Below are 14,412 nucleotides of genomic sequence, written 5' to 3'. Positions count from 1 at the left end.
GCTTCCCCTTCTTTCTCTGGCTGCCTCTCTGCCTACTTGTGATCTCTGTCTGTCAAATAAATAAATAAAATCTTGAAAAAAAATACAATGTAATATTAGTTTAAGGTATATAATTTAGTGATTCAACACTTACCTACCACACAGGGTGTTCATCCCAACAAGTGCCCTCCTTAATCCCCATCACCTATTTAACCCATCCCTCCACCCATCTCCCTCTGGTAACCCTCAGTATGCTCTCTATTGTCAAGAGTCTATTTCTCATTTTGCCTCTATTTTTTTTATTTTCCCCTATTCTCAGTTGTTTCTTAAATTCCACATGAGTGAAATCATGTGGTATTTGTCTTTCTCTGACTTAGTTCACTTAGCATTTACTCTCTAATTCCATCCATATTGTTGGAAATGGCAAGATTTCATTCTTTTGATGGCTGAGTAATATTCCCCTGTGTGTGTATATATGCCATATAAACGTCAGGATGCATATATCCCTTTGAATTGGTATTTTTGGATTCTTTGTATAAATACCTAGTAGTGCAATTGCTGTGTCATAGGGTAGTTCTATTTTTAATTTTTTGAAAACCTCCATAATGTTTTCCAGAGTGGCTACACCAGCTTGCATTCCCGCCAACAGTGTCAGAGGGTTTCCCTTTTTCCACATCCTCACTAACACCTATTTCTTGTGTTGTTGATTTTAGCTATTCTGACAGGATTGAGCTGATATCTTGTTGTAGTTTTGATATGTACCTCCTTGATAATGAGTGATGTTGAGCTTTTCATGAGTCTGTTAGCCATTTATTTGGAAAAATGTCTACTCATGTCTTCTGCCCATTTCTTAATTAGATTATTTGTTTCTTGGGTGTTGGGTTTGATAAGATCTTTATATATTTTGGATACTAACCCTTTATCAGATATGTATTTTGCAAATAATTTCTCTCATTCCATAGGTTGCCTTTTAGTTTTGTTGACTGTTTCCTTTACTGTGCAGAAGCTTTTTATTTTGATAAAGTCCCAGGATATTACATTTGCTTTTGTTTCCCTTACCTTAGGAGAGTTATCTAGTGAGAAGTTGCTATGGCTGAGGTCAAAGAAGTTGCTATCTGTGTTCTTCTCTATGATTTTAATGGTTTCCTGTCTCACATTTAGTTCTTTAATTCATTTTGAATTTTTTTTGTCTAGCTTTTGATATGGCTTTAAATAGGTGTTTTCTTATTCCCTCACCGAAGTTCTTAGGAACTTACATTCCCATATAAAACAGTTTCGTAGTTGACTTCTTTTACTATTTCAACAAATACAGGCATAGCATTGATAGCTAACTTGTTTTTATGTTTAGTACCTGCAGAAGTAAGCATGTGGCCTTAAAATCCAGATTGTCCTAACTACAGAGAAAATATATTCATTAAACTTTTACTAAGCACATGTTATGTGCCTGTCCATCTTCTAACACTCTTTCCATTTAATTGGACCCAATTTATTGGTCAGGAAAAATCATCTGTATCTCTTTCAGGGAGACAGAAGCAATTTTAGCTTTTGAGTTTTTTGGTAGTTAATATAATTAATTGTGCCTACATATCATTTAAAAAATTTTTTGAGGTATAATTGACATACAGTATTTTAGTTCCAGGTGTACAGCATAATGATTTGATATTTGTATATGTTGTGAAATGACCACCACAATAAGTCTAATTAACTAACATCCATAGCCACACATAGTTATAGAATTCTTTTCTTGTGATGACAACTCTTTGGAGCCACTCTACTAGCAACTTCCAAATATGCAATACAGTATTTTTAACTATAGTTGCCATGCTATACATTACATCCTCGTGACTTATTCTATAGCTAGTTTGTACCTTTTGACTCCCTTCACACATTTTGCCCACTCCCCCTGCCCACCTGGCAATAATCAAGCTATTCTCTTAGATTCCACATGTACATGATGAGATCATATGTTATTCATCTGACATTTCATTTAGCAAATACCCTCAAGGTCCATCTAGGTTGTCTCAAATGGCAAGACTTCATTCTTTTGTATAGATGAATAATATTCAGTTGTAATCTGTATGCCACATTTTATCCATCATGCATCAATGCACACTTAGGTGGTCTCCATATCTTGACTATTGTAAATAAAGCTGCAATGAACACAGAGGTGCAGACATCTTTTTGAGTTAGTGTTTTCATTTTCTTTAGAAAGATACCCAAAAGTGTATAACAAGAAAATTTTTCACTACTTAACAATACTACTGTTTTATAGTATAAAAGATGAGTTCTTTCGGGTAGTACCAAAGTACCAAAAAGTAACTTTTTCTTTGTCTTTTTGAAAAATTTATTATAAAATACTAAATGTAAATGCAGTCAGGAGCATGGAAAGCTGATAGGGTTTCTGAGGTTCTAAAGCAAGAAAATTGGTTTCAAGCAGAGGAAAAAGTGAGGCACTACCTCACTGCCTTTTGATTAATTGAAGGAACTATCCATTGTTCAGAAAGGCTGGAATATAGAGGATATATAGGAAAGTTCCAGAAGTTGAGTTTGCCAAAGTAGCAAGGTTCAGATCAATAGAGGACTTGTTTTCTTGCCAAGAAGTAAACATTGTTTTCTTAAGGCAGAGAGATACCTTTGAAGGTATTTTAAGCAAAGAAGAGATGTTTTAATGGGTGTATGTGGAAGGGACTTTAGTTACATACACAGGAAGAGCATGCTCAATGACAAGCTATGGCACAAAAGACAGGACCTAGTGGGCATAGCATTTCGGAGCCATACCAAGGGAAGAGAGCCTGGGAAGGAGAGTGAGAAGGAATATCCAATAAGATGTCCAAGGGCTTTCTTGATCTAAAACACCAGGGTTCAAAATGAATTAATGAGTTCCAATGAGTTGATTCTATCTCATTTTCTTAATTAAATGATGTAATGATAATTAGCATTGGTTGAGGTTGAATCCTCCAAAGAAATCTATTAATAATCTGATTTGATTTGAGGCTATACTCTATCCTGAATAAAAATAATGCAGACAAGAATTATAAGAGAACATCTTTAATATGTAATAATGTAAAAATAACCATGCTGTCTATTCAAGTAAAACTTGTCTCTAAGGAGCTCTAAGCACCTTAAATATTAAAATGAGGCCTTAAATATTAAAATGAGCAAGAGAGGCAAAATAACAAGCAATGCTCTTTCCCATCTGGTTGTGCCTATATTTTCAGATCTCTCTTATGTTCTACCACTTCTTCATCAATCCTCATTCATAAGCACATGAGCTAATTGCTCTTATCCCCTAAATAGGTCATATTGTTCTTAGCAAACTTTCCCTTGCCATTCTATTTGGCAAGTTTCTGTTCCTCCTTAAAGACTCGGCTGAAATGCCTCAAGTCTCTGTAAAGCCCTCAGTGATGTCTCAGTTAGTCCTTCATTTTCAGCGCACATACATTTGCACATAATGAACACCTGGAACTCCCTCTTGATCCTCTTTTAGCTCCCTAAGGACCAGGACTATGTTTTATTCACTTTGAGATGTATCCTCAGCATATAGACAGATACTTAGCATAGATGCCCAAGTGATATTCCAAGCCTGAAAACTATAGGTACCATGGGGATGAGACCTGCCTTTCATTGTCTGTTGCCCTGTAGAACATAAGTGAGCCCAGTGTTCTAATATTGCTCTTCCATTGCTTAAAAATTTATTCCTTTACCTTTGTATTTTTCTTTTGGACAATGCAAACAACACAGAAGTTGTCTAAATAACCAGGTTCCTCCTAACTTGAATTAGACAAGGGAAAGTCTTCACTGTGGGAGAATTACATCACAGAACAAATGAGATCATTTGTATTAAAACATCTGACCATTTGATTCTTGGATTTCTTTTTCTATGATGGCACTTAAGGAACCAGCATTTTCAGTCAAAATAAAAATAGATTATAAATTTGTGCTTATAAGTGGTGTCTTAGGCACAAGAATGTTGGATATAAATAGAGTGGACTGGATATTTAAATTAATACCATATTTCAAAATACCACTTTTTTACCTTGTCCAGTGTATTTAAAATCCTGATCATGTTTCCAGGAGCTTCATAATATTTATAAAACTGGAATGGGTAGGAGGAATGCTTTATTAGAGGTGGCTTTTCTATAAAGCATCTGAGCATCATGCTACTATATTTTTAGCTCAATTTGTGACTATTACATGCAGCCTAATAGTGTCTATTTAAATACAACCCTGAAAATTACCTCTTTGCCTTCAACCTTCATATCCGCATGAATTCTTTATATGCAAAGATGCAAACTTAGCAAGAAAAACAGATCTTCATCAACATTTGCTTTTGAAGCAAACCTAAGAAATTAGATAATTCTAAATGTCGAATAAAAATATGGTACCCGGGACGCCTGGGTGGCGCAGTTGGTTGGACGACTGCCTCCGGCTCAGGGCGTGATCCTGGAGTCCCGGGATCGAGTCCCACATCAGGCTCCCAGCTCCATGGGAAGTCTGCTTCGCTCTCTGACCTTCTCCTCGCTCATGCTCTCTCTCACTGTCTATCTCTCTCAAATAAATAAATAAAATCTCTGAAAAAAAAAAAAATATGGTACCCAACTTCCTGTTAGTTGTTCCATTAAATACATTTTCTTTTCTCCTTACTCTTTTTTTTTTTTTTAAGATTTTATTTATTTATTTGACAGACAGAGATCGCAAGTAGGCAGAGAAGCAGGCAAAGAGAGAGGGGGAAGCAGGCTCCCCGATAAGCAGAGAGCCCAATGTGGGGCTCAATCCCAGGACTCTGGAATCATGACCTGAGCCCAAGGCAGAGGCTTAACCCACTGAGCCACCCAGGTGCCCCTTTTCTCCTTACTCTTAACAAAAGGTAATTCCTTTTGACTTTATGAAAATCCTTTGGCTAAGAAATGTTAAGAAATCCACAAAATGAAGACTGAAATGTTTGTGTTCATTTCTTGCTTCTTGGTGGCTCCATTAAACAGCAGCATTTGTGATTCTAGCTTTCCCACAGGGCTCAAAAATACTTTTCTTTTTTTGCCACTCTCCTCCCCTTCCTGTTGTTACTCTTCCTCTTCCAAATCAGAACTGCATTGCCATAGAAAATAAGGCAGATTTCTGAATGGATGGATAGATGAATAGCAGTGTGATTAAACCAAGCATGGTAAGTAGTTAATGGTAGAATCTAAGTGGAGGTTTTAGAGGCATTCACTGTAAGATTCTTTCAACTTTGCTGTGTTGAAAATTGTCATAATTTCTTAGAAATGGTAATCCAGGAAGGGTAGGATGTCAGGGGCTTTCACTTATTTTGTTTAACTTTTTTACAATTGTATTACTAGAGGAAAATGAAAAGAAAGCTACATGAAACTGTCTTCATAAATAAAGTCACCAGCTACTGATTTAAATGCCCTTCATGTTTGACATTCACATTAGGCCATGCTAAATAATTAAGAATGTGTATAATGATTTAGCTGTATGACAGCGACCACATTATTACAATAGGAGATTGGTTACATAAATTTGGTAGATGTAGTCAATGGAATACTGTGTAGCCATTAAGACTTATAGCATAGAAACATGCATTGTCATATATATCAATCTTATATATATAATGTTTTATAAGCATCTAGAATATTATGAATTTATGGATATAGCTGGAAGTACATATATATACAAAGATATCAGCTCTGAATTACTTGATTATGGATCTTTTTCTCTCCTATAGATTTTTTTATTCATATTTTCTATTTTTTCCAAAAATAAAGGGTTTCCAGTGTTTTATTTTTTGTAACCTAAGAAAGAAGGAAAACAGAAAACAGAAGAAAAGAAAAAAGCCAGGCTATTTTTCTGTGAAAATGGAGCAGGGAAATGTTTATAACTGTACATAATTTTTGATCAAGCCAAAAGATTATCTGGGTTTGATTTTTAACTATATCAATGAAATCTGCTCTCTTATATTTTCTTAATCTTGCTCTTACAAAAAGTGCATGTAAAATATGTAAAAACAAATAATTTCATTCATTCTTCTGAAGTTATCTTCTGAAGTGGACTTAACTAGTGGCTTTGAAGTAAAGTTAAGATGTTTTCATGCTGCTAGGCCCAAGGCATTTCATACTTGGAAATGCCCTATCTTTAATCTCTAATTGCATTAGATTTCTGTGTCTGACTCATGAGAAAAAGAAGCTTCAAAGCCGAAAATGGTAAAATCTAATTTCTCTCTAAATACACCAAGTATTGATATATTTCAGACAATGTGACACCTATGTTCCAACGTTTCTAACCAAAAAAGCTAAGAGTTCAAGAAAGTGCCAGTTAAATAAGAAAAATGTTTTTATTTGTTATGGATCTCTTTTGTCCAAAGAGATTTAAACAATGCACTAGAATTAGGTAATCTTTGTAATCTCTCTCTGATAAGAATAGAGGCAAGAGACTATCACTGTTAATTTTAATTCATCTAGTAAACATTTATTGAACACTTTCTGACTCTGCCATTAATATTTCACTTATTGTTTCCTCTCTAGAAGATGCTTTTTCAGTGGCTCTTGACAGAGAAGTTGGACCTGAATAAAAGTAAAAATATGCGTAGAAGCCCATTTCTGGGTTTCAGTTCTCTGCTCCTCTGGTTCTCTCATGGTGGATGATGAGGAATTTGTAACTCATTTATACATTTACCCGCCCCCCCCCCGATGCCAGCAGTCTTGAGTGCCTTCTCACTCCCCCACGATGCCTAACATGTCATTGTCTTCATCTCTTGTCTTCCCCAGGTAAAATGTCCAGTGATCGAGCTCTGAGGAAGCAGCAGCAGTTAAACAACCTTGTTTATATCGTGACCAATCAGGCCAAACCTGGTGACAGAATTGTGGACTTCTGCAGCGGCGGGGTATTACGTCTCTCCTTTTGTTCCCTTTACTCTTTTCCTGACTATGTAACTTCGCTGTAGTACATTCAAAGTCATGTTTTCCTTTGGCAAGACTGTGGTCTCAGAATGAGAAAAAAGCCTTAGGGGCCAAAATTAACTTGTTTCTTTTTCTGCCTTTTCCAGGGCCATGTTGGGATTGTCCTTGCTCACATGCTGCCATCATGTCAGGTAAAATCTCAATAACCCCTGAAAGGAAATGTTGGAAAGGAAGGAAACAAAGGAAAAAAAATATATAGCCGGTTCAGTTAGCTGAGTCTGTCTGACCCCTGCTCTTTGAATTCATAATCATTCATTCAGGTCACATTATGTAGCACAGATAGTTGTTTGGTTTTTTTCCTTTGAACTAAACTTCTAAGAATCTTAAAAAAAAAAAAAAGTAGAGTAGGATCACAATACCTTTTTCAATTTCTATAAAAATATTATATTTTAAAACATGCTAGAAGAAATAACCATTCTGTTGTTAAGTAAGATAATTAGTGATGATACCAGTTTAATTGTCGACATAATTTTATACCAGAAATACTATCTTCTGAAACTTGTTGAGCATATGCTTCTGGTATCTTGATTTTTATCCATTGTACCAAAATTGTAACAACAATAACAAAATTTGTTAAAGAAAAAAATAAGTTCCAAATTTACCACACTCATCCATCAAATGCTTTTCTCCCCATGTTCTCATCAAGTCATTGTCCATGAGGATGCTTATTGCTGCAAATGCTAAAAATGCAAATATAATTTTAGTCACCAGCTTTAACTCAGTATTGTAGCGTAAATGTTTTTCCCTATTGCAAATAGTTGTAAATATCATTATTAAAATGTCACCAAAATGTAACTACATAGTATGTTTTTAAGGAAATGTACCGTAATTTATGCAGTCATTGCCACCATTTGTTAGAAGTTTCTTATTTTTTAGTCTTCTGCCATGTGAAATCATTTCCTTGCAGTGACCATCTTTTAGCCTACAGTCTAGAATTTGATGACTTTTAAAAAAAATACAAAATGAATGGGGCAGATTCTTTGTTTGTGAACTCTCTGGAAGGTGCAAAATAATTACAGTCATTCCTCACAGAAGAAAAAGATGAGGAGGAACTCCTAGACTGGCCAGAATGACATGTAACAGAAAGCTGGGGGAGAGAGGGTGGCTAAGAGGGTACTATTCTTTTCCTTTTTTCGAAAATAAAAAGCAAAATAAACAAGGAATCTGGGGGTGGGGGGATTAACGGGTGTCTGTTTTGTTATAAAGGAAAGTAACAACTTGGTGTTTGGAATTAGAGGAAGAAGGTCATAAAGTAGAACAGTGGAGAAACAGAATCAGGGATATATGGTTTCTTTTTCTCCCTTCCCAACAGTCTGGACACTTAGAGACACAGTAATAATACTTTGCCCTAATGTCTAAATTATGTTACTGAATGTATTATTGTTTCCTGTGTGAAATTTAGGTTACATTAATAGAAAACAAGGAATTATCATTAATTCGTGCTAAGAAGAGAAGTGATGAACTAGGTTTAAGCAACATTTGGTTCATTCAAGCAAATATGGAGTATTTTACAGGAATGTTTAATATTGGGGTAAGTAATCAAGCAATTTCAATTTCTTTAAGAAAAATTATATGCCTTAGACTAGTCAAAGTAGATATTTTTATATTCTTTGCTAAATAAGTTTATAACCATTGTTTTCTATCTCTACAGCATAGCACATTAATGAATATCATTTCATTCATAGCATTTCACCATTATGTGATGGAGGTAACATTGGTTTTTCTCCCAGAGAGCTTTATCTTCTTCACTGCAGAATGCCCAGTGCCTGAAACAATGTTTGACATATAGAAAGTGCTTAAAAACAGTTCTTAATTGAATGAACAAATGAATTCTAGTAACGATGACCTCCCTTGGTTACATTTACATTTTTAAAGGATAATGAAAAGAAAAACAAAGAAATATTCCTATTACTTCTTATATTTGTTTTAAATAATTTTTTTTTATTTTTAAAGGACCAAATGCTCAATATAGAAAAATACATAATGATACAAAGAAGAACCACCAATATTTCCACTACTGAGAAATGAATAGTGTCAAAAAGCTTTGGTCTTCATATATTTATGCACACATACAAATACATATTTACATGTATGTTGACATCATACTACATAGATCTTGCTTTAATGGAACACTGTCATAAATCTTTCCCCAACTCATTAATCATGTTTCTTTTTTTTCATGTTATAATGTGTAATTATTACTATGATGCTTTTTTAAGATTTTGATATATTTGCCAAATCACTTTCAAGGAAGGTTGTGTTTACAAAACATACATGATAGGCTGGTCTAGCTGGAAATCTTCTTCAGTCTCAGACACTCACACTTTCATAGTTCTTGTGATTTTTGTCCAGTGATGTTCATTTCCTAAATATCACTACTGAAAATTTGTGAGGTTTATTGTTATCTTTTACAGTGAAAATGTATGCAGTTTGTTTCCTTTGTAGACATGATCTAGATTGGTTATCTCAGGCCAAGCCTATATGAAGAGAAATAAACTGTTAATAAGAAAATTCAGGAAATGCAGACATCTGAAATAGCAAATTCAAATTAACTATATATTTATGTACAACCTAAATTTTACATAAATATTGACATAAAGTTTAAAGCTTCTCCCAGGAAATGAGATATTAAGCCAATGCCCATGTTACCAGTACACCAGGCAGAGTATTTAAGATGGCAAAATATTGCTGCCCCTTTACTTACCTCTCAAATCACAAAATTCCCATCTTATCAGCCATACATCTCTTTACCCTTCTGTGGTTTATAGGTGCTAAATCATTCTGGCATATTCTTGTAACTCCCAAGGTCATAATTCACTAACACCAACTGAAAATGTGTATATCTTTTTTGATGTGATATTTTCTCTACATTTCATAAGAGTATGTTCATAATGGCTTTTTTCTTCCATAATTACTTTTGTCAAGATATATAGAAAGTGAATTAAAATTACTTGGAGGATTAAGCTAAAATTAGATTTACTCTCAAGAAAATAATTTTCCCTAGGAAGATAATTGAGGTATTGTCACTAGATAAATCAAACTGAATGCATCAGTGGCTCCAACTCTTGTGTTAAATAGATTACAGTGAAAATAGTGTAGCTAGAGAGGAAATCAGAATTGGAAATGCATTAAAACTGCATTAATTCATGATTTTATGATATTTCAAGTACAGGTATTTTATAATTTTATAGTTTTGTGATTTTGTAGTATTTTGATAAGGGCTTAGTTAACATTTATCTTTGCTTAGTAAGTACCTTTTACTTTTACTTTTTTTCTTTAGATATGAAAATAATGATGTAAACCAGATTTTAAGGAGAGAATTTTAAAGTCTTAGAATCAACTCTCTTTAGAACTTTAAGCAAATCATTTATACATAAGAATTAAAATACTAATTATTAGTCTTACTTCCATTAATACAACAACCCATAGCAGGCAAAAATGAATAGATTTTCTAATGTTGTTAAACTAGTTTGATCTCAAATAATGAAAGAGAATAAATCTAAATATTTTCAGATCTTTTTTTTTTAAAGGTTTTATTTATTTATTTGACAGACAGAGATCACAAGTAGGCAGAGAAGCAGGCAAAGAGAGAGGGGGAAGCAGGGTCCCCGATGAGCAGAGAGCCCAACGTGGGGCTCAATCCCAGGACCCTGGGATCATGACCCGAGCCGAAGGCAGAGGCTTTAACCCACTGAGCCACTCGGGCGCCCCTACTTTCAGATCTTTTAATTAGGTCTTCCAACATGTCCACCTACTATATCTGCCCAATATAACCAGAATCAGTGAGGTGGTAATACTGTTTGTTCCAAAGAGTCATCTTGTAGTTTCTGGTTTACATTGTACTTATTTGAGAAATATATGTCTTTAGAAGTACAAATGCCAGGGCGCCTGGGTGGCTCAGTGGGTTAAAGCCTCTGCCTTCGGCTCGGGTCATGATCCCAGGGTCCTGGGATTGAGCCCTGCATCAGGCTCTCTGCTCGGTGGGGAGCCTGCTTTCTCCTCTCTCTCTGCCTGCCTCTCTGCCTCCTTGTGATTTCTGTCAAATAAACAAATAAATCTTTAAAAAAAAAAAGAAGTACAAATGCCAATATGCTCATAAAAACATTCGGAGTCTCTAGACATTTTAACTTTAAAAATGATATTCCATTTTTGCTCTTAAATTTTGCCAAAATTTAAAAAGTATATTATTGCTCGTTGACTGCAGGGCTTCCCTGAGACAAGCCTAATCATACAGAAATTTTACATTTTTACTTTACTTTACATGATATTTACAGTGATTTATTAATGACATGAAAAATTAGTTATGATGGTAAACAAAGAAAATAAACATAATGGTAAAGAGTATGGACTTTAACATTGGACAACCTTGCGCCAAAATCTCAGCTTGGCCAATTACTGGCTGTATGACTTTGGGCAATTTATTTAAGTCACTAATCCTCAGTTTTTCTATGTGTAGATTAGGCATAAAATACCTGGCTCATAGGATAGTGATACAACATATGTGAAGCACTTAGGAGGAAGCACTTAGGAGGCCCTGTGTCCTTCAGGAAGTACTCAGTAAATTGGGCCACCTTTTACTGTTGTCAGTGTGATCTCTGCATTTAAAAAGGGTGGAAGGAATATGCTAATATGGATTTTTTTAAAGGTAGCTTTCTCTATACACTGTATAATAATGTTTTTTTAAATTATTTTCCATACTTTCAAAATACCTCAAATTTAAAATATTACTTTTGTATTCATGATAAGGTAAGCAATAAAGATAGAAGAATAAATATGTTTAATATTTCATAGATAAAGAGATAGATAATAGATTGCTTCTTTAGCCAAGAAAGGCTAATAGGTTCCTAAGGATTATTACAAGGTATCTAAGAGAATTCTGAACATATAAAATATTTTTTTCTTTCAAAACAAGTGATTATTATGGAAATACCTTGTTATTTTGTGATTTTTGATTATAATGACTATTAGTGTCCTGAGGAAAATACTTTCCAAAAGTAAGAAACATCCAAGAAGAAGAAACATCCCAGTTTCAACACATGTAGCTATATGGTCCTGAATTACGTATATGTTATGGGTTGAATGTTAGCGTCCTCTTTCAAAAAATTCCTGTGTTGACTTTTTTTTTTTTTTTTGGAAAAGGTAGACTTTTAATAACTGCTTTTATCACCAGGTTGACTTTCTTACCCTTAATGTCACAGAATTAGGAGGTGGGGCCCTTGGAAGGTAATTAGGTCATGAAGGTAGAGCCCTCCTGAAATGTAATTGGTGCCCTTGTAAGAAGAGAGAGCCTGCTTCCTGTCCTGTCTCTCGGCAAATCAGGAAGGGGTTCCTCACTAGACATTAGATCTGCCAGCACCCTGATCTTGGGCTTCTCACCCTCCAGAGCTGTGACAAATAAATGTTTGCTATTTAACCCACCCACTGTATGGGTTTGTTTTTTTTTTTTTTAATAACTGCTCAAACTAAGACACTATGTATTGATTAACAACCCTTAAAGGGAAACATAAAAAACTGCTTCACAAATGGATTTTTAAGGCTTAAAAAAAGGGGGGGTCTATTAATTCTTTGTCTAATGCAAGACAAATACTCTTCATTATTGTGAAAACTTACTTTACAAGATTATGCTTTTTAAGGGCGCCTGGGTGGCTCAGTGGGTTAAGCCGCTGCCTTCGGCTCAGGTCATGATCTCAGGGTCCTGGGATCGAGTCCCACATCGGGCTCTCTGCTCAGCAGGGGGCCTGCTTCCCTTTCTATCTGCCTACTTCTCTGCCTACTTGTGATCTCTGTCTGTCAAATAAATAAATAAAATCTTTTTTAAAAAATTATGCTTTTTAAGACCTAACTTACAGTGTATATTAATGCACATGAACTCAAACAATATTACAGAAAGGTAAAACACACTGTATTGAAAAACAAAAACTATCAATGCTAAACAGCTTGCCCAGCAAATTTTTTTGCTGGATAATTCCAACAGTAACAGAATCTTCTGAACCAGGTGATAAGGTATTGATTTTTAACAGGAATGGTGAATATTTTCTATATTGTCAATATATATCAAAATCTCAAAATGGTTTATTTTTGAGTTATGTATTTATCTTTTTCTATCTTATCCATAATAATTTTTTATATGATTGTAGTTTATCAGTGCTGAGTGCTTAATTACAAGCTCATTTCAAGTTATGTATGTTAGTATACAATTACACAATGTAATTGTATACAGTACAATAAATATGCAATTACATAATGTAATTCAATAATACCTTTGATAAATAATTTATATAATCCTTATTTTAAAAGAAAAGGAACTTGAGGAAGTATGTAGTCTGCAGACATAGTTTTGAAAAGACATTAAGACAAAATAGAGCACTTCCACTTGAAGACAGCAGATAGAGGCATTTCAACCTCCTTCTCTCCAAGAAAGATCAGATCCCCAAATAACAAGGAGAACAAAACCCAGAAGAATCATACTCCATCTTTGATGAAACTGCATTCAAGATTCTGTAATTTGAACCATAATATATGAAGGCAGAAAGCACACTGAAGAAAAATGGTAAACTATTGAGTAGAAAAAGAGGAAAGAAACTTAAATGCATGAGGGGAAGGAGTGACGGTCAGGAAGCAAGTCACTTTGCTCATTGAATCCCAGACAGTATCAAGAATTCAGGACACAGAAACCTCAGGGGAAGGGGATAAGGAAGAGCTGAAATCATGTTTACTTAAAAATTTTAGATGGCAATTCACAGACCTGTACCCCTGGGACTAATAATACATTATATGTTAATAAAAAAATTAAAAAAAATATTTAGAGACCCAGATACTTACCTCCATCTTGTGTATACTCCATGACTCCTGCAAGGAACTAGAAGGTTATTCTATGAAGAAACTGAGCCCAGAGATGCTCAAGATACAGGGATATTGGGCACAGAGGAGGGCAAGGGTGATGTACCATACTGAAAACAAGGACTCCGTGAGAATCTGCGTACTGAATGCTGGATCTCTTCCTCCTCACCCACCAGTTGCCCTTACTTCCAGAACTTCAGAAGCTGGAATCATGTTCTCAATCAAAGAGATCAAAAAATGTTTGTCTTTAGAATCAGAGCTGTCCCCAGAGAAAATGACTATAAATACTATAGCTGTAATTAAAAAAAAAAAAAAGAAAAGAAAAAGCAGCTAGCCACCTGATCACTCAGTCACTAGTGAAGCTCACCAGTTTTCATTCAGTATTTCCAGTCAACCTCTTAGTGATTCGTTCTTTAATGTGAACTGACAGCCAAGGAATATCAAATGTGGAAAACCTCTGAAATAGAAGATAGAGACCAAAAGCATACATAACAAAGGATCTCATCCATGGAAAGATTAGAGAAGATATTACATGAAGGAAACAAGGGCAGAATGAAAAGATGGGATGGGGGAGGAACAAAAATGAACTAATAGAGAACAAGAAGGAACTTCTTGGAAATTAAAAATATATTAACCAAAA

The 14,412-nt window shown here is 34.7% G+C and overlaps 1 protein-coding gene across 4 annotated transcripts in view; it reads left to right on the top strand.

Annotated features, from left to right (window-relative positions):
- GSTCD (glutathione S-transferase C-terminal domain containing) overlaps positions 1–14,412 on the top strand; it is a 125,342-nt gene that overhangs the window by 93,139 nt on the left and 17,791 nt on the right. For all 4 annotated transcript variants that reach the window (XM_044224358.1, XM_044224356.1, XM_044224357.1 and 1 more), the window contains exons 6-8: positions 6,741–6,856; positions 7,019–7,063; positions 8,335–8,463. In XM_044224358.1, coding sequence (XP_044080293.1) covers positions 6,741–6,856; positions 7,019–7,063; positions 8,335–8,463 — 290 coding nt within the window. The remainder of the gene's footprint in view (positions 1–6,740; positions 6,857–7,018; positions 7,064–8,334; positions 8,464–14,412) is intronic.

This window comes from Neovison vison, chromosome 11 (assembly GCF_020171115.1).
Source record: "Neovison vison isolate M4711 chromosome 11, ASM_NN_V1, whole genome shotgun sequence".
Taxonomy (NCBI): Eukaryota; Metazoa; Chordata; class Mammalia; order Carnivora; family Mustelidae; genus Neogale; species Neogale vison.
This window is presented reverse-complemented; position numbering and strand designations above follow the sequence as displayed.